This window comes from Prunus mume, linkage group LG8, assembly GCF_029339155.1.
Source record: "Prunus mume cultivar Tortuosa linkage group LG8, ASM2933915v1, whole genome shotgun sequence".
In the NCBI taxonomy this organism is placed as follows: Eukaryota; Viridiplantae; Streptophyta; class Magnoliopsida; order Rosales; family Rosaceae; genus Prunus; species Prunus mume.
In genome coordinates this window covers 2895796-2915396 of record NC_142705.1, presented here as the reverse complement: position 1 = coordinate 2915396, position 19601 = coordinate 2895796, and the positions used below count along the sequence as shown (strand labels likewise).

The 19601-nt window shown below is 36.6% G+C and overlaps 2 protein-coding genes across 2 annotated transcripts; one reads left to right on the top strand and one right to left on the bottom strand.

Moving 5' to 3' along the window:
- The first annotated feature begins 718 nt into the window (after positions 1-718).
- LOC103341012 (RING/FYVE/PHD zinc finger superfamily protein) lies at positions 719-3698 on the top strand. Its single transcript, XM_008244492.3, is given in 8 exon segments — positions 719-837; positions 1042-1262; positions 1568-1653; positions 1763-1909; positions 2110-2233; positions 3021-3307; positions 3429-3440; positions 3442-3698. Coding segments are annotated over 7 exon segments (921 nt in total). The 5' UTR covers positions 719-837; positions 1042-1078; the 3' UTR covers positions 3523-3698.
- A 589-nt stretch (positions 3699-4287) lies between these two features.
- Positions 4288-10046, bottom strand: LOC103341013 (K+ transporter 1). Its single transcript, XM_089042655.1, has 11 exons — positions 9600-10046; positions 8160-8525; positions 7937-7994; positions 7529-7837; positions 7203-7448; positions 6970-7068; positions 6818-6854; positions 6527-6699; positions 6216-6410; positions 6021-6096; positions 4288-5264 (listed from the first exon to the last, which is right to left on the bottom strand). Exons 1-11 carry the CDS (start codon positions 9785-9787, stop codon positions 4351-4353), a joined length of 2661 nt encoding a protein of 886 aa, XP_088898781.1. The 5' UTR covers positions 9788-10046; the 3' UTR covers positions 4288-4350.
- Positions 10047-19601: the final 9555 nt, after the last annotated feature.

The following is a 19601-nucleotide window of genomic DNA, read 5'->3' as shown; positions in this document are numbered from 1 at the left end:
TGGAACCATCTATCAAACCAAGCACGTACGTAGTCAACACGTCCAAGCTGCTGTCGTTTGTGTCAAGTCTCTACCTAGTTCGTGTTTTTGTGTGTAGCTTTATAACAATCTAGAAACATAAAGGAAATTACGCACATTTTACTTTTCTTGTTCTTAATACTTGTTTTTCTCCTTTGATTACTTTCTTTTGACAAAATGCAAAAAAAGTACGAAGAATATACGTACTTTGATGCAAACTAAATCAAAGATACATTTCTTACTTCATATTGCAGTCATTGGTGCACTATTCAATCACTGCACAACTGTTTCAATCCGCAACCAACCTTGCACTTTTTCAGTAACTTAAGTCTAGAGAACTGGACTTTAATACGGTTCGAATGTTCGAATTAGAGAAAAACTGTGTGTATATATATATGACTCAATTCGTAACCATGTATGGACCCCATCTCTTAAGCCAAGTTATGGATCTGAAAACTAATATAGTTCCTTTTAGCTTTAATATTTTGCTACTTTATTTACTTTCTTATCAATATCCAATTTTTATTTTTTTTTTTCCAAAAATATGTCCACAAAATTTGAATCGAAGTTTAGAGACATGGAAACTGAAGCGGGTCAAGTGGCCCAATATTCAGCGTCAAGGCCCATCCATACACATAAAGAAATCCATGGGGCCCATAGAAAACAGAACCCAAGTTTACCCAGTCAAGTCATCCAGGCGCGCCGTACGCACCGCGCGTCGTATAGAAAACATCAAAATCCTCCAACAGCCTATACCTATCGATTTCGTAAAATCACCGATTTACGATTTTGCCTTGATAATTCTCTGCAAAAGTTCAGGTATTTATTTAAAATTAAATCGCAAATTGTTTCATGAATTAATTTTTGAGTTTCCATTGGAATCGCTGAGAAACTTGTGTAGAAGAAACAAATGCTCACTCAGAGATTCGAATTGCACTTAAATTGAATTGAAGCCCTTCTCTTATTGCGTTTTGCGTTTTGACAAAGTTTAGGTTTTTGATGTTTGCTTGCTGTAATTGGGAGTTGTTTCAGTGGTTTGAACGATTTCTGCGGCCGATCAATGAAAGGAGAAGTGCAGCTAGAGCCAGCAGGTGAAAGGGAACGAGACCCTACTGACGTGGACCCTCTGCTAGAGGACCAGGAAGATTCGTCACCTGGAAGCTCGACTGAGATTTACAATGAAGACCTCGAGTCTGGCTCCATTCCCTGTTGTCGCATTTGTCTTGAAAGCGATGCTGAACCAGGTCAATCTCGCGTAAAGACATTAAGCTTAATTTGATTTTTCTTTTCTTCATGAATATTGTTTATTGTTTTGTGGTTTAAATTGTTGTGTTTTAATCATACTTGGGAACTTGGAAAGACTGTATCTTGTGTAGTGTTAGTCTATGTTTGTAGGTTGCAGTAATTTAGTACATTTGGGAAAACTGTAATCTTCATATGTCCCGGGGTGGATTCCGAGTTTTTTATATATTTTTAAATGTATGTCATGATGCACTCATTGCTGCCTAGGGATACTTGTTGGCCTGATTACTTTTGTTTAACTTTTCAGGGGATGAATTGATTTCACCTTGCATGTGTAAAGGCACCCAGCAGTTTGTTCATAGCTCCTGTCTTGACCACTGGCGCTCTGTTAAGGTAAATAACCTCTTCTTTTTTTCCTTACAGTGAGGAAATTGCCTTTCCCTTTTTCTTAAAGTGAGCAGTTTATTTTATTATTTACTGAATTTCCCTCTGCTTTTTCTAGGAGGGATTTGCTTTCTCACACTGCACAACTTGCAAAGCCCAATTTCACCTTCGAGTTGAATCATATGAGGACAATTCTTGGCGTAAAATAAAATTCAGAGTTTTTGTGGCAAGGGATGTTTTCCTCGTATTTTTAGCTGTACAATCAGTAAGCAATTGTCCTTTGGATTATGTTCCATAAAAGGGTTCCTACACAATGTCATTCTTTAATTAATTAAGCAGTTATGTTCTCGTTTCTGGCATAATGGCATTTATTTACTTTCTTTTTCTGTTTTAATTGTTGTGGTATACTTTTTTCTTGAAAGGCAATAATAACCCTCTGCCTGTCTCTGATTAACTTTTATCCAGGTAATTGCTGCAATTGGTGGCTTTGCATATGTCATGGACAAAGATGGTGCCTTCAGGAATTCATTTAGTGATGGTTGGGATCGTATCTTGTCAAAACATCCTATACCATTTTATTATTGTATAGGTAAACTCTTTACACCTTAAAATGTTATTTGAAAAACTTATGTAGTTCAGAGTTTCTTCTGACTCTGGTGCTCACATTTCAAAAGTATCTGACTAACAATTCAGTTGAAGCAAGTTTTGGATCAATTCTATTATAATGCTCATATCTAATAACAAACATGAGACAGTTTACTGGGTTGAGAAATTGTTGCTACTTAATGTTTGGCATCGAATATGTCAGAATGGTAGATCTTAGGGAAATTTTTAGTTTCTGATAGAATAAAGACAGTTGTGCTATTTTCTTTGCCATTTCTCGTTCAGTAAGCATAAAAGTCTTTTGTCGTTTGAAGTAATATTTTGGACATTTCTAAGAAAATCAATGACAGATGTGTGTCGAAGAGATTAAGTAATTTCGGTTCATCAATCTTTGTGCTGTTTCTACCTAATGTGTATGGCATACCCCCTCATGAACATGGGAAGAATACTCCCCCATTCCCCCCGTTTTGGCCTTGCCTTCTTCATAATAGTAGAAACTGTGAAAGCTAATTGTCAGTTATGTTAGTAATCAGTAAATTTGTTACAGGCTGTGCTTTGATTTTGCTTTCTGTTAATGTCTTTTGTTGATATGGAAAATCTGGTCGTATCGTCTTGTTTGGTATAACAGTGTCAAGGCTTTCTACTTCTACCGTTTTTTATATGAGAAGGAATATAGAAACAAATAAATATTGCACTTGTTATCAATCTCTTACATCTATGGCCTCGTATTAAAAACATTGCTACTTTTGCCACTGTGCACTTGTAAATACCAGGGGTACTGGCCTTTTTTGTGCTGCTTGGATTTTTTGGGCTTATACTACACTGTTCATCCCTCAATAGCAATGACCCGAGAATGGCTGGCTGCCAGAATTGTTGTTATGGTTGGGGAATCTTGGATTGTTTCCCCGCATCTATGGAGGCTTGCTTTGCCTTAGTTATCGTTTTTGTTGTCATATTTGCCATACTTGGCATAGCTTATGGTTTCCTTGCTGCTACCATGGCTATTCAGAGGATCTGGCAGAGACATTATCACATCCTGACCAAGAGGGAACTCACAAAGGTTAGTCTTAGACGTTCTTCTCCTGTGCAGGTCTGGATACTTATAATCTCTCAACTTTTGACTGTTTAGATATTGCATCGTTCAGAAGTCCAAGAGTGCTTATCTTTTCAAAATTTTGCAGGAGTACATAGTTGGAGGATCTTCATGGATGTTATACCCCACCAAAATTGGATCCAGAACATGAAGCACGTCTGAAAATGCTCAAGTTGTTGTAGTGATGGATGAGGAGGTAAAATAAATTTATCAGGTAATGAAATCGGCGATGTGTATTTGCTTGACGTTAAAGGAGCAGAGAAGGAAAAGATTTTAGTCTCATTCTTCCTTGAATTCACCAAAATGTGACCACCTGTGCAGTAGTTTTATACTCTCAAGTCTCTTATGATTTTGCTCTGCTCTGGTATTGTACGAGTTTGGATATTCTTGGACTTGTCTCCTCCCGAGTCCCATGAAGCCTGCGTGTATTTGTCTTCCATGAAGTGGATTTTAGGCTGGTGTTGTATGCTTTACCTCAATGCTGCCATCTGTTCTCCACCCTCGGCCACTCTTTGGGGTTGGTAGGATTATAGGATAATTAATACATAACCCAAATTATTATTATCTTCTTCGTCAAAAGTTACCGATCTTGATCGCAAGGTAGCGTCCTGTCATCAACCAAAGTATAAAAAATCTGCCATGGCTCCTTCCTTTGAACTGGAGCTGTGCTTGCATAAACTGCAGTGAAAATACAGCGATTCAACTATTCACCACAAAAATCAAATTCGAAAGTCTCATTTCAATCAAGAAGATATAAATTTGGGATTAATCAATTTTTACAAACCCATTGATTAATTATTGTTGAATGCATACTCAAAAGTTTACAATTTATAGACATTTTGTTTTCCTACATTAGAGCCTTTAGTGACTGAATCCAGAAACATGTAGAGCCCTACACTTGTTGTCACATTGATTTGCCTCCAAAAAATAAAAAAATGGAGAAAATGTGACCCAAAATACAAAGGTTAGCCACGGCCTTCTTTTTTTAATCCATCTCAAAACCCAACATGTTAATCTCCTTGAATTGGAGAATTCTGGGTCTCAGGTTCTTGTTGTGATTCACCAACGCTTACAAAAATAAGATGATCACCATCTCTAACTACATCTATGTCATCAATTTCAGCTCCTTCTTTGGTTACGACCTTAGCCGGTGAGAAGCCAAATTTCTTTGCACCAAGCTCAAGCAACTCCTCATAACTCACCGGAAGCAGCACAAGCTTCCCTTTAACTTCACCCTTTTCAGGGCAACTAATTGTCACCCTAGCAGGGTCACTTCCATAGTTTTTACTCTTTGGACTTCTCGTCCCCTTCACCGCGAAAAACAAGTCTTTCTCGCCGGTGTGGGCAGCTGACATCATGCCAAAGAGTGAGTTGTGGAAGTTATTAGTCCTGCGCCGTGGCCGGTTTCGTCCCCAAGGTCCTCCGTCTGCTCCTGCAAATGAGCCGTCCTGGGACGGAGGGTGGATGTTTGGCTCGCTTGTAAACCTTCCAATGAAACGGGTTCCATTCTGCTGGTGCTCGGGAGTGGTAACAGAAAGAAATTTGGATATTTCTTTCCTCGAGTGGAAAAGGTTCTTTATGTCTTCATGTCCCTGTTGGTCTGCCAGAGCTCTTGGTGTCCAGCCATTGAGGTCTGGTTTGTCAATGTCAGCCCCTTGGTCCAACAGGAACTTGACGACTTCAACGTTGTCTTCTGACACTGCAGCATGGAGAGCTGTGGTTCCATTGGCTTTAGGTCGTGTGACATCACCTCCATGTCCAACGATTTCCTTGAGCAAGTCCACCCTGTTTTGCTCGGCGGCAGAGCAAGCAAATTGACCCACGTCCCCAGAGTTGAAATCTGCACCATTGTCTTGCAGCAGCTTGGCAATTGGTTCATGACCATTCTGAATTGCCTCCCAAAGTGGCGAATTCCCATCTGTGTCTGCCAAAGTATGAAACAAAGTCAAGTTATTGTTGAACCATTTACCCTTATTCTGCGAATTGATGTGGACTATAGGGGCGTGGGGGTCCACAATAAAGAATATGACCGACCCTATGAAATGGTTATGATTATCCAATAATGGAAACAGGACGTATACACGCATGCGCACCAGAAGATTCAATTGCAAATAGCTTCATTAAGTCAACAGAAACGAACCATTCTTGAAATAAGATAAGGCCATTCGCATTGACTTCCTTGACACTGAATAATTCAACATATTTGCATGTGTTCAATAAAATAGAGGAACGAGACACCGACATTTTCATATTATATCATGTTAAAAGGATGAGGATAAGATGAACAGATGCTCTCAAATGTGGGTTAGTATTGTATTAGTAATAATAAACTTAAAAATTTGTCAAATAGCAAGATGTTGTTTGTGGATCAGATTATGAAGTCAACCCTTTTTTTTTATTACATACATATAAAAAAAAGACAAAAAAAGAAGATAAGAAATGGAGCAAATAATTTTATCAAGTAGTTTAACAAGGGGAAAGTCAACAAGCATAATATTCTATCTTGCCATTAAGGGAATGGAAAACTAAAGTTTTAGATATGACAATTCAACGACATCAGGTGAGGTGAGGCCATTTCTCCATGGTCAAACATGTAGGTGGAAAACTGCAAAGTATTACTAAATTACAGTTCAGTTGACTAAAAAGACCATGCGAGCAATAAAAGTCAATACATTGGTACCTTTACTGTTAGGATCTGCCCCAAAGTCCAGTAGAAGAAGCACGCAGTTCTCACTTCCTTTGGCTGATGCTATATGCTGGTTTTTCAAACAACAAAAGGGGAAATGTAAAATGTTAGCATCATTATATCCAGAGTTTAATGCATTACAAAAACATATAAAAAAATGTAAAATCAGGAACACAGGATTTCACAAACCAGAGCTGTCCTCCCATTGTTGTCTGATTCATTTGGATCGAGACCCCGTCTCAACAACTGATGCAACAGCAAGTCATCTCCTCTGCTTGCTGCAAAGCATAGACTGAGAGGTAGGTCCATTCTACCACGAGCTAGCATGTTCTCTGTCTCCAACAGAACTCCCTCCATTATTGGGTCCTTTTGGTCTTTCAAGTGCTGCCCCACCGAGAAAGAAACGCCAATAACATGTCAAAATTCTTCATCACTAGAAACCAAAGAAATTTTTTCAACTTATGGATCAGATATAGCAAGGTTATACCAAACTAACTCACCTGGAGGAGATTATTCATAATTACAGTTCCATCTCCAACATTAGCTTGAACGATATTTAAGAAAGCAGTACGGTTCAGCCTTAGTAGCTGACTCAATCTTTTGGTCCTAACTGTAAAGAGCTGTGGCCTATAACAGAGCACCCCAATCTCACCAATAAGATCACCAGCTTTACCTCACCAATGACCTGCAATTGTTTAGGATAATGTTGCTTAAAATCTTATTTATCACAGCCACCAAGGTCAATGGAACTAAAAAACGCGAAAGATGTCCATTCTATTCAAGTGTTAGACTTGCCTGTTCAACTCCGTTTTTGAGAACCACTAAATCCTGTCAAGTAATTCAAACATAAGAGTAGATTATTCAGAAGATAAACTCAAACAAAGAGTATAGAAAATTGATAATTCCCTTGAAACTTGACGAAAAAGAAAGGTGAAATTATTACCGCAACACCAGTGACAAGTACATAGAAATCAGTGGGTGCTTCATTCTGCAAGATTATATCTTCTTTGGGAGGAAAATACTCGGCTTTCATCTCTGACACCTTTGAATTCAGAAGAAGAAGAAAAAAATCAATCAAACATCTATCTACTACATAGCGATACTTCAAACAATGTGGACAGGTCCACTGGAGAAAGAAGCATTTAATTGAAAATTTTGAGATTGGTTTGAACTTACCAACTGAAAAAGCAAGTCATTTGAAACCCCATGAAACAAGTACACTTTATCGACAAGAGAGTAAAAAAGATAATGTGAAATACTTGAGCGGATGGCTTTAGGAAGGGCATCAAGAGTCTCTTGTTGCTGCAGTCCTTCTGAGTCTGTTCTGAACTTCAGACACAAGTGTGCAAGCATCTGATCCTGCAGGCGGCCAGGCAGTTGGTTCCTCTGCGCAAAACTGGAGGCAGCTTGTATGGTATCCCTCTGTAAAATAGAAGCGACATAAAATAAGATTTTCACATTTCGTGAATTTTATTGCACTTAGCAACTAGGGATTTACTCACAAATTTTCTAGTTCGACTGGTCCCATGGACAACCAAGTTGGTCATATTTCCAATTAAGTATGATGTCAATCCCAGGTTGAAGAGCATGTAGACTATGTCAAAGATCATCTCCCTTGTATTCACCGGATGCAGATCTCCATATCCAACTGTTGTTAGTGTAGTGATAGACCAATAAACTGAAGTTACATATCGAATCCACATGTTTTCTTCTAGGATTTCTACTCCCATCCACGTTTTCTGGGGGTCACGATAACGTGCAGCTAAAAGATAATAGAAGCATCCAGCACAGTGAATGGCAAAAAGAGTGACCTACAAAAGAGCATCCAAATCCCCATAAGATGGTGGTGCAATGTAAGAAAATGCATTTTTGTTCATGTAAATAATCGCAGAACCATCAAAGTTACTTACACAAATAAGTTTTGCACAGCGAACCCAAAAGTAGTTATAGTTCCTATCTTTCTCCAATCTGTTCAGGCAAGAATAATGGGAAAGTTAATACAAAGGAAATCTTCTTCTTGAGATATTCATTTTCGAAATCAAACAACTGAAGGAAAAAGCTACTCCAAGTTTCTAATCATATGCTGTCTGTAGTTAGAACTTGGAAGCTACTTGTATGAAGAAAATCCCATACCTGGAAAATAGTGCACTAACTCTTCGTAGACGCCAAAGACGAAGCATGTTGAAAACGCCATAAGATTGCACAGATTTTGGAAAGATCTTTGTAGCAAGTTCAGACGGGATTGTGGATATGACATCAAAGAGAAACCAGGATCTTGCATACTTCCAACCAATCCTTTTGTGATCATCAACAAGTAGATATGTAGACTTATCCAGGTAAGCCACAAAGAATGTAAGAACAATATCCACAGCAAAGAAACCATTGACAACATTATCTACAATGGAGAGCGGTCCCCCTGGTCCCTTAAGGAAACCAAATTCAAACGGCGACACCCAAGCAGTATAGATGACCAGAACAACAAGATATGTTTCCCATCCCCTGCAAAAACCAATTCAGTCAGATAAATTGAGCAAAAAGATATTTCTTTTTCTCACAGAAACTGATATTGTGCACGATAACCTGGTAGTTACGCATCAAACACATCAAACCGAATCAGCTTGTAAGAGAATTCCAAGAAATATTAGCCAAATCAAGATTACAAAAATATAGTCATTCCAATATAAAACATAGGACGTCTTGGTTGAGTGATTGGCATTCAAGACTTTTCCTTTTCCATCTGATTCAAAACATGTCAAAAATTAACAAATGAAAACGCAAGATTGTTTTCTATACAAGTCAAATAGGATGTTTTCCAGGCCTCCTATTCGGTACTACTCGTCTGATTGAAAAAGTTTATTTCTTTTAACTAAAAAAAAAGTCTCAATTGAAATGTTTCAGTTTAGAATATTAATCCAAACTCGGCCAAATTCATGTGAAGAAAAGTCAAGCCCTTCAGAGCAGGAAACGTATATACTAGCATAGAATCAGCCCAGATTTCTTTTGACAAAAAAAATTGATACTTTTGGCCCCTAGAATTGTAACAGTGAAATTCTTTTAACAACAACCACTTTATCATAACCATTCAAACATCACAGACCCACAACCACTTTATTAGAAGCGTAAAATCAAACCTACTTTAAAGAAATAAAATAATAAACTGAAAGAAAAAAACAAAACCTTTTGATCACTGAAAAGGCACTTCAAATTCAATTTCGTCTTTTCTAAATCCACAAAAGATGGAAGAGATGAATAAACAAGAAAGCAAAGAAAAGAGAACCAAATAACACTCGAAAAAAAAAAGTCTCGTATGCATTCACCGATGCAAAAATCCCAGTGGGGACTAAATACAAACGAAACAACCACAAAAGAAGAACAAAGCAGTAGTTGTTGTAACGCGTCGAGATTCAATGCCGTTCTTTTCCAGACACATATACCCAGAAGAAAAGGTAACATAAAAATAACCAAGCAAACAGTTTAGTCAATGCAACCAACAACTACACAATTAAAAATCAAAAGCATTTACAGAAAGAAACAAAGACAACCCAAGAACCAAAAGAGAGGAAAAGGAGGAACCTATAGCGGCGGTCATAAGGTGACACAATAAAGCGGCTGAGCTTGACTCTCCGGTTGCTAGACCTTGCACCAAGCGAAGGCAATATCCCTGTAGAGAGACTGTATTGGCTGCCATCTCTTGAGAGCTCAAGCTGTTCTTCACCACACATTGGGACACTAAACACGCTTCTGGTTTTTCTGTTCTCCATTGTTAATCAGAAAATTCAGAGAGACGTCACAGCAGCAGCAAGGGGCGTTGGCTATTGGTTTTGTGTTTCCAAGCTTTGGTCCTTACTCGGTGTGATTTCAAGGTGCTATAAATAAGGAGACTGGTCTGCTTAGACTCCCTGTGGATTTGTAATATTTTATTATACGGGGTCTTGGCTATTGCGCCTTCATACGGTCACGACTCACGTCCGTTTGCTTCTTCTCTGCACTCTCTCTCTCTCTCTGTGTTTCTCTCTGCCCTGTCCCATCTTTACCATACACTTATACAGAAGAATTTGTTTTGACCCTTTTGACCCTGTATGACAGAATTTATTAACCGCGGGGTTGACGACGACTAATTAGGCAATCAATACCGGTGGAGAGGGATAGGAGAGATAAATTTCAGTAGGGTCACTGTATAGGGCAACTCTCTTATATTGGGCCGGATTGATGTCGAATATATTATACTGCCGGTAGCGATTGAGGGATATGATAGAGTTTGGATAGGGCCACCGTATAAGGCAACTCTCTTAAATTGGGCGGAGTTGATTCCGAAGATACTAGACAACCGTTAGCGGTGGAGGAATAGGAAAGAGAAATTTGGGTGGGCCCAACTCTCTCATATAAGGATTGGACCCGCGTGGGATCGAGTGAAACCAAAATATAAGAGGTCTTGATCTTTTGTGAGGTTGGTCGGACAAACTACGCATTCAGGCAACGTGACCAAAGGTTTTTCTCGAGGGGCATATAGCAACTTTCTTTTGCTCATCAACTTGAAGTGAGTTTGTAATTAATCCCAACAAAGTTCTGAGTTTTTCTTTCAAAGATGAACACAAGGTGTTTTGATGAAATACCTCAAAGTGGTTTTTCATATGTAAAAAGAGAACACAAGGACAATAAGCAATCGGTCATAATGACAAATTCCTAACTCCCTTGCCTGTAATCCTCGACTAAAATATTCCCCCTACATGATTCTTTTTGTTTTTTCTGGTAAATTTCTCCTCTAAATTGTGTATACAGTTAGATGGAAGTTACAAAATTGTACGGCCTAAATGGAAGCTGATGTAAGATTGCGAACTCTACCTGTGGCCAAGTTGTTGTGAAAGTGTAACAGAGCCTAAAGCCCCAACAGCCGGTGCCCTATCCATTTTAGAAGCAAAACTTTCATGAATCCACCCGTCATATTTCTGTCTTATTTATCACATGATATGTATTTATGCGTTTTTAGAGGGATAACACCTTGGTTTTTCTGGGTGATGAGATAAACAAATGTAAAAAAAGCATTTGGAATATCTTTGTATACCTCATGAAACAGGCAGTGTGTGTGGTGTGGGACAGTGGGACAGAGGGAGACAGGTGTGAGTTTCCATTTGTGACTGCTTGGGAATAATCGACAGGTATGAGTTTCCGTTTCCGTTTATGACATGCAACCTAACAAGGGTGTCCTTGTGCCTCCATCGTCCCAATGAGCCTCCCTGCCTTTTTTTTTTTTTTTCTTTTCTTTGTTTAATAATTAAGGGATTTAATATTATTTGGAATTTAGGAATGATCGACTTCACTCACACTTTGATGTGAGAATGCGATGAGTCAAAATTGGACGGTCTCCCGAAATCAGTTTCTGTAAATGCATCTCTTTAGCTGCACCTCAAACTCACAATAAAATCTGCCACTGCCGCACTCAATATTGTATGAACCGACGCAGCACTGTGTTAGCTAATTGGTGCATGGCTTATTTGGAACATAATATGCGATTAACATGTAACTAGGGTAGTAGGATGGGCATCTTAAACCGAAATACCGAAACCGTACCCTAACCGCACCTTACCATACCGATTTCATACCGTTTTATTCGGCATCGTACCAATTGAATATGGTATGGTAGCGATATCAAGATTTTGATACCGGTCAATACCGTCACCAATAGTACTCTATTGAAATATATTTTTTTTTTTCATTCTCTCGCTCTCTGTCTCTCGCCTCTCGCTTGCCTTTCAATTTCTCAAACGCTTTTGTCATTTATGTTTGGATTGTGTTTGTATTTTTGTAAGCCATAAAGCATAAGTTTAACTCTTTTGGTTTGTAAGCCATAATGCATGAGTTTTAACCATTTGGATTTGATGAATATGTTGATGGATAAATATTGATTTGGTTGATTTAGATATTGAATATGTTGATGGATATTGAATATATTAATTAGGATTTGGATATTGAATATGTTGAATCTTTGAATTTGTAACTTAGGCATCACTTATTTTGGTGATGAATATTGAATTAGTTCATTTTTTAGTTGTATCATTTTGGTACCGAAATGATACCGATACCATCCGATATCGATTTGACGACGATGCGGTATCAATTTTGCAAACCATAATACCGTCACTGCACCGATTCAAATTTCGAGTATTGGTAGCGATGCTCAATACCGCATGCACTGCATCGTGCCCACCCCTACATGTAACTCGTATTGTATATAAGTTTAGGAACCATTGTTACAATTAAACTTTCGTATATTTATTTAAATGTTAACTTGTGATATACTTTTATTCTATGGTAGATATTCCGCCATGTTCTTTTGGAAAAAATGTTACATCACACCTAACAATATTCCCTCCCAGGTTCCCAGAGAATGCAGTTTTTTCCTTACAAGCCCCGGCAGCATATCTCAATCATCGTTATGTACATGACAATTTATAGAACATTCTTATATGGAAGGAAGGGAAGGCCATCTCATTCTCCCTCGTCAAACAAAGTCAACCCACGTAACCCTAGTCCATGCAGTGAAGCTGGGAGAACCCAGGTTTGGGTGTTTTGCTTTCAATACGTGCCCATCATACAAAGTAAAGTTGGCATTTAATTATTCTTTCAAATTATATTCTTTTTTTTCTTACCAAAATATCAAAGAAAATGTAAGCAAGTTTCCGAAATTTGTTTGATTTATTTTACTATTTTTGTAAGCAAGTTTCCGAAATTAGCTTTTATTTTTAATTTCCTAGTTCATATTGAATTAGGATTTTCGTGGATTTTAGGAATCTTTTATTTATTTTCCTAGGATCTTTACTTTATTAGGTATTTTAGATTTGTTTTGTTTGGCTCCAGTTCGGAAAATGATTTGATTAGAAAGTTGGGAGTTTCACTAAAACACCCAAAATGGGGGCTTAAATTATAAAAAAATTCAAACACTATTTAAACATATAAACACACTCAAAACCCATCATTACACACACTCAAAATCCATTTATAAACACACCCAAAAAGTTGACTTTGAGGTTGATTTTGAGTGTATTTCTATGTTTAAATAGTTCTTGGATTTTTCTATAAATACATGTCTAGGATTGAGTTTATTTATAAATTTGTATAGAAAGTTTTCTGTTCCTACTTTTTTGGCACTTAATAGAGGATCTGGAGACTTTGCCTTAAAATAAGGTTGATTAGAGTCTGCAGAGGCAAATTAAAAGCTGTGTTGGAAGCCGACATGCACTATTGAATGACAAAATTAATTAAATCTAAATCCTGAAAATGTATTGGGCGGATTAATTGCAAACGCCGAGTCCAACAACTTGAAGCCAAAGTAACCAACCAACTATGGAAAATATAAATTTGGGACATTGCATTTTAATTTCTCTTCTCAGTTTGATACCCTAATGAGATGCATAGTTAATGCAATGCAATGGAAGGGGATCAAACAAAGAAGCATATTGTGAATGTGAAAAAAAATAAACTATATCAAACTCCTAAGGAGTTTATGGAGAAGTATTAGACTAAATTAAGTTTAGAAGCAAGATCATTGTTTCACATCCTTTCTGGCAACCCGAAGAGAACCATAATGTCATATCGACTAAACCCATAATGTCACACCGTTGAATATTTTAAAATGTTATTATTAGGGACTAAAAGGTAATAAGCTAAAAGGAAAGCGGGTTGGCCGGTGGCAACAAAATTGGCGCCTCCATAATGTTCTTGATGATTGCTCAAAAGAATGGCTTCCTTATGGGTTGATTAAAAAAAGCATAAATTAAATAGCCCATTGTCATATTTTATTCAACATGTACCTTCTTTGACAAATGCATTTTACCCTACCGTAATAAAAACTATATATATAAATGATATGGTTTTCTTATTATACATACCTCTATTAATATAGGGGAGGTGGTTTCTTCTTTTTTTGGCGTGGGCTTCTTCTTATCTTCCTCCTTCCATCTACGTCGCTCATTGCATGCTATACATCTCAATATGATGACAACTCGCTTTGAATTTTCCCATAACTTAAATACCAATTTATATTTGATTGGATTATTTCAATTAAAAAGGAATTTTTGAGTACTGATTCATATTTCCATGGGATTATTTTTAATCAAGGATCCTCTTCGGGTTTAACCCACGTTTTAAAAAAGTAATAAATTGGTTGGAAGCTATGATTTCCTCTTCGAGTTAGCTAATCACAATAACTAATTACTGAAATTAAGATAATTTATTACTGGAAGGAATTTTTTATTAAAAGAAATAAAATAACAAATTTAAAGTGGGCATTTTTGTAAGCAATCCAAAGAAATTGAATATTACATATATCTCTAGTCATTGTCATCAGAGGTTCCATGCTTCTGATTCATGGAAGTCAACTCCCAAACCAAACAATGTCTATGCTCCTCCCCCTACCCCAATTCAACTACCTTACCTTCTGCACTTACTTCAAAATTATAGTAAATAAGGGTGAAATTTTTAGTTGACCTTCAGTTCAGGTTATTTTGGGCTGGACGGCTTTTAATTTTTGGGTCATTCCGGATTTTTTTTTCCTTCACACAAGTAATAATTTAATAAATTAATCTCACTTACGGAAGGATGACTCAAATTTGGGTGCAACGGGTACAAATTTACTACTGATCAACTGAGTAAATATACGTTACCAAGTGAATTCAAACTTGTCAATAGAATTTTGTACACGTTTGAAATTTTCTAAAAATGTTAATTACATCATGCATGACAACACATGATTTAACGCTAGAAGCTGTGTGTTGTGGGTAGACAAGAGGTAGGCAAAAAGAGAAGCCAAAATTTAATAAGGGTTTTAAGAGATTCTCTGTATCAGATGGGACTTTGAGGAACAAGGGAAAGTCGAAAGAAGCAGTTGGTCCCAGTTTGATTGCTTTGCATGGGTCCATATCTTGGAAAGTTGAAACCAATATCTTTGAAGTGGTTTTGTTGAAAGTTCTAAAAAGTTCCTCATTTTGGCATTTATAGGCACACGGGTTTTTTCTGGACCAGTCTCTTCTGGACTGCTGCTGGGACCAGAGGCGGCCCATGTGGTGTGCGAGGTGTGCGACTGCACAGAGCCCCCAAAATTGAGGAGTCTCCAAATTTTTCCAAGTCAACATATTAAATTAACTAAAATATGAAAATAAAAATGCAATATTAAATATCACCCCATAACACCACATGTAAGGCATCAAAATCAAAATTGAATTGAATATTAAGTATCAACAAATTCTACGACTTAGAGAGTAGAGACCCTAATTTAATTCATTTTCCTCTTCCCAACTCTCATGTGTTCTTCTATTCACATGAGAATCAGAAATTTTTGTTTCTATATGGATTTTTTTTTCCTTCCTACTTGTATATATAGCGCCTCGACATCCATATTTGCACAGGGCCTCCAAAATCAATGGACCGGCTCTGGCTGGGACAAGTCATAAGTGCTTTCGTGGTTGAGACTTGAGAGGCTATAGAGCGCATGTGTTGACAGTGGTTCATACACGTATGAAATTTTTCTATCTTATGGACACAATCATCATGGAAATTTGACCAGATAAAAGCTCATTTTTGTTTCATACCTTATATTGAGCACAATCTTTAAATATCGAAATTATCGGCGATATTTTGCAGATAATATCCTTTTTTTTAATGGGCTATATTTTAGGCCATATCCACTTAATTATCGTCAATATATCGATATTTTCGTTGATATTATAGCGATAATGTCGGAGGCGATAATTTCGTACTCGTTCGTGCTTTATTTGGGCAATATATCGCGATATTATCGATTTGAAACTGAAAAATATATTAAATTTGTTGAGAAATGGCGCTTTTGCCAACAAAGGGATTCAAACCACTCTCTTTCCCATCCATCTACTGGGCCTTATCCAACACGCTGTGAATGAGTTTGTTAATAATGTTACGACTTGTAATATTTATATGGTCTTAAAAATTTCTATGCAAGCTAACATTAGCTAGTATAAATTTCCATTTTAAAAAAAATCCCTAATGATAAATTTAGGCATATGTTTAATTTTTTATTTTATTTTATTATGGAGTTTTTTTTTTGGTTATATATTATGGAGTTGTATTATTATTCACTATTGAGTTTTAATATTGTTCATTATATGTGATACTAAGTTTTAACTTTAATAGGAATTTTTTTTATGTGGTACTAAGTTACTCATATATATATATATATATTTTGTCAAGCTCATATATCTTATCATATGCAATATATTGTAGTAAATTATTATAACTAAAAAATTATGGTGCGTTTAATTTTCTTTCACTAATTACTACATATTTTCTAAAGACACGGTGTTTGTTAGGTCGATGCATAATCAATTTAAATCACTCTAACCCACTATGCCATGTATTTTATTCTAATTTTTTTGTGATAAAATAATAGACAATTGACTAAATAAACATCCTCTAAAGTTTCAATAAAAATTTCAAGTTTTTCTCACAATTTCTGTGATTTTTATTCAATTTTTATCGATATCGATATCGATATTTATCGATATTTCCATCGATATATCCGTGTTTTTAAACTACTAATATTTCCGAAACTCTTGATATTTTAGACCTTGATGCTAAGGGCTGGTTTCACACAGCTTTTTTACTCATTAATTGCATACCAACCTTATTGTGACATGTGTACACTTTGCACTCTGTCTTAAGCAAGCTGAAAATCCTGCTTTTGTTTTTCATCATCATTTCTTGAAGCATATTCTTCCTTCCCAGGGCCTTAAAAAGAAACCAAAAACTCAATTATTCCTTCCCTGATCATACTCTACGAATAAAATAAAATAAAAGCTTAATGCCAAGATAAATGAAAAGCTGTATTATTCTTCCTATTGGTAGTAGAATCATGTTCACCGTCTTAGGGTTTGACAGAGTTAGTTGACCCAAATAAAGAAATTAAGAGAAGAAGAGAAAAGCTAGCTGACAGACTGAAAGAGCATCCAACTCTCATGGTCTTAACACTTTTGACCAGAACTAGAATTAGCTTGTAGCTACAGGAGAGAATATTGTAGATTCAATTATGATATGCAGCCGACCATGTGCAATGCATGGCGTAGATCCCGGCCTTTGTAAAGTTAAGCTTAGGCGCAGCCCCATAATTTAGGCCTCAGAAAACAGAAAAGCATGCTGCACTCACATCGGTAGGCAATGACATCTCTCCCCCGCTTTTCACTTCTAAGCTCTCGTGAACCTCCCTTTTGTTTTTCCCAGTCTGGAGGTTAGGTTACACGGGGACTATAAAGTGTGAGTAAACCCTTCGAAAGCAAAACACTCCAAGAACAATATTATTCCAAAACTTTTAGCATTCTACTTAAGTTCATAATTGTAACTAAAATAATTGAGTTAGATGCTCTGTAACTATCAGATGAGTGTTTTCCTAACTTTTTTATATCCATAATAATAATAGTGATGGACTAAACTACTCTAATTTACAGGAAAATGAACTCAAACTTAAATGTAAGAAGAGACAGCTCATTGTCGTGGAGGCCAAAACCCTTGTAGTACGTTTCCTAACTTTTTTATATACATATAATCATAATTAGGGATGGATGTGATTCGAAATCTGCAACTTTTTCCACAATCGGAAACCAACAACAAATTTGCAGTATTGACATATTTGATACTAGTACTGGCCGACACTTTGCGATTGGACCGATAATCGCAGTCGATGTCGGCAAAACCGCAAAAAGGGACATTTTGAAAAGGCAAAAGGAGAGAGAAATATTTTGAAAACAATCCAAAAAGACAAAAATGCCCTTATTTATTTTTGAATTTCATGAAATTCATTAGATTTGCATGTCTTTTGTTTGAAAGTTGAGAAGTTTTTCTGTCTTTTTTGGAAAAAATTTGGCTTTTTCCAAAAGTGAAATTTTTGTGTGGCTAAAACCTAAATTTACTTTATTGGTGTTTTGTCAATTCCGAAAAGCTTGTCAGACAGAGAGAGGAATAAGGAAAAAAGGAAAAAAAAAAAAAGAGGGAGATGAGATGGAAACAGACAGAAAGAGGGAGAGAAGAAGAGGAAGGGAAAAAGAGAGGTGAGAGATAGAAAGAGATTGAGATAGACATGTAAACGGGTTAGATTCGGATTATTATCGGATTTATTTTGTGATCTATAAAAAATCAAAATGTCATTAGTACCCTCGTTCTTTTATTGTATTTATCTACTTTTTATATTAATTTTTGATATTTTATCATCAAAATTAGTTTTAAGTGTATTCTTAGTGCATATAAAACTAAAATGACTCATTTATATATATATATAATATTAATATAAAGCATAGAAAAACAATTATAATTCGGATCAGATCAATTACTAAAATTACTTAAAATTATACATCATGTTAAGTCGGATCGAATCAATTATAATTCATATCTGTATTTATTTGTAATTGGATTTGGATTGTAATCGGATTGAAAAGTCCAATCCATCTCCTATTAATTACACCGAATTTGAATTAAAATTCAAACCATTGACAGGTCTAGACAGAGAGAGAGTAAAAAGTTAAAAAAAAAAAAAAGAGAGAGGGAGACCAGAAGACAGAGAATTAACTTTTACATTGGAGTGTTTCTTAACTTTTACACACATATATATGGCAGAAAAAAGTAAAAAAGTTCATAAAAAAATTTGGAGATTGATGGAGCATTTGGTCGGTGGGTGAGGGGCAAGAAGGGTATATAATTAGATAGTCCTGGAAAATTTTGAAGAAGGTGCTGAGACAAGCCCAGTCAGCCTACGGAGGCCCTAGGAGAGAAAAAGGCCCACAAAAAAGGAGTGGGTTTGTAAATGAAAGCAGCTACACATAGGGTCCCCATGGGACCCCTCAAAATTCCCAAATGACAACCTGAAATCATTATCATTGCTTCATTGAATGGAAAATCAGGAAAATATTTTATTTCTGGGTTTTACTATTAGTGGGTTGGATGGAAATAGACCAACCAACAAACAAATTGACAAAACCTTGTGTTCAAACTAAGGTAGAGTAGGCATAGGCATAGGGGATGGATGGGTTTGAATGAATAATTTTTGCATGTGGGTTTTGTGGACCACCAAACCAATTGGCCCCGATAACTTCATTGACATTCCATGCAAACCTCTGCAACTCCCAAGTGACAAAACACAACTAAACCATCATAAACTGGCCTACCACCATTTGCTTCCTTCAAAGTTTCAAACTAACTTCGTGACTTGCAAGAGATTTTTTGTGGATGCATTAGAACATAGCAAACTTTTCACATGGTCGTTAATTAATCATCTCAAAAATCACCATCAACGACCAAACCCAAGATGATGCCAACTTTTTTTTTTTTTTTTTCTTGTTTTTTGTTTGTCTGATAAAAAGACAAGTATGCAACACGAGGACTGTCCGAGGAGGTTGTTATTTTTGGTTTAGGTTCGAATTATTTGGCATTGGGAGCTGGCAGGCAACATGAAATTTGTGATTGCAAATTGCAATGGTGCAAGTTTGGTGTGTGTAGGCCGAAGCTCAACCCCCTTCTCCTCCCGTAGGACTCTGTGTTTGGGTTGGGCCGCAGTCGATTAAT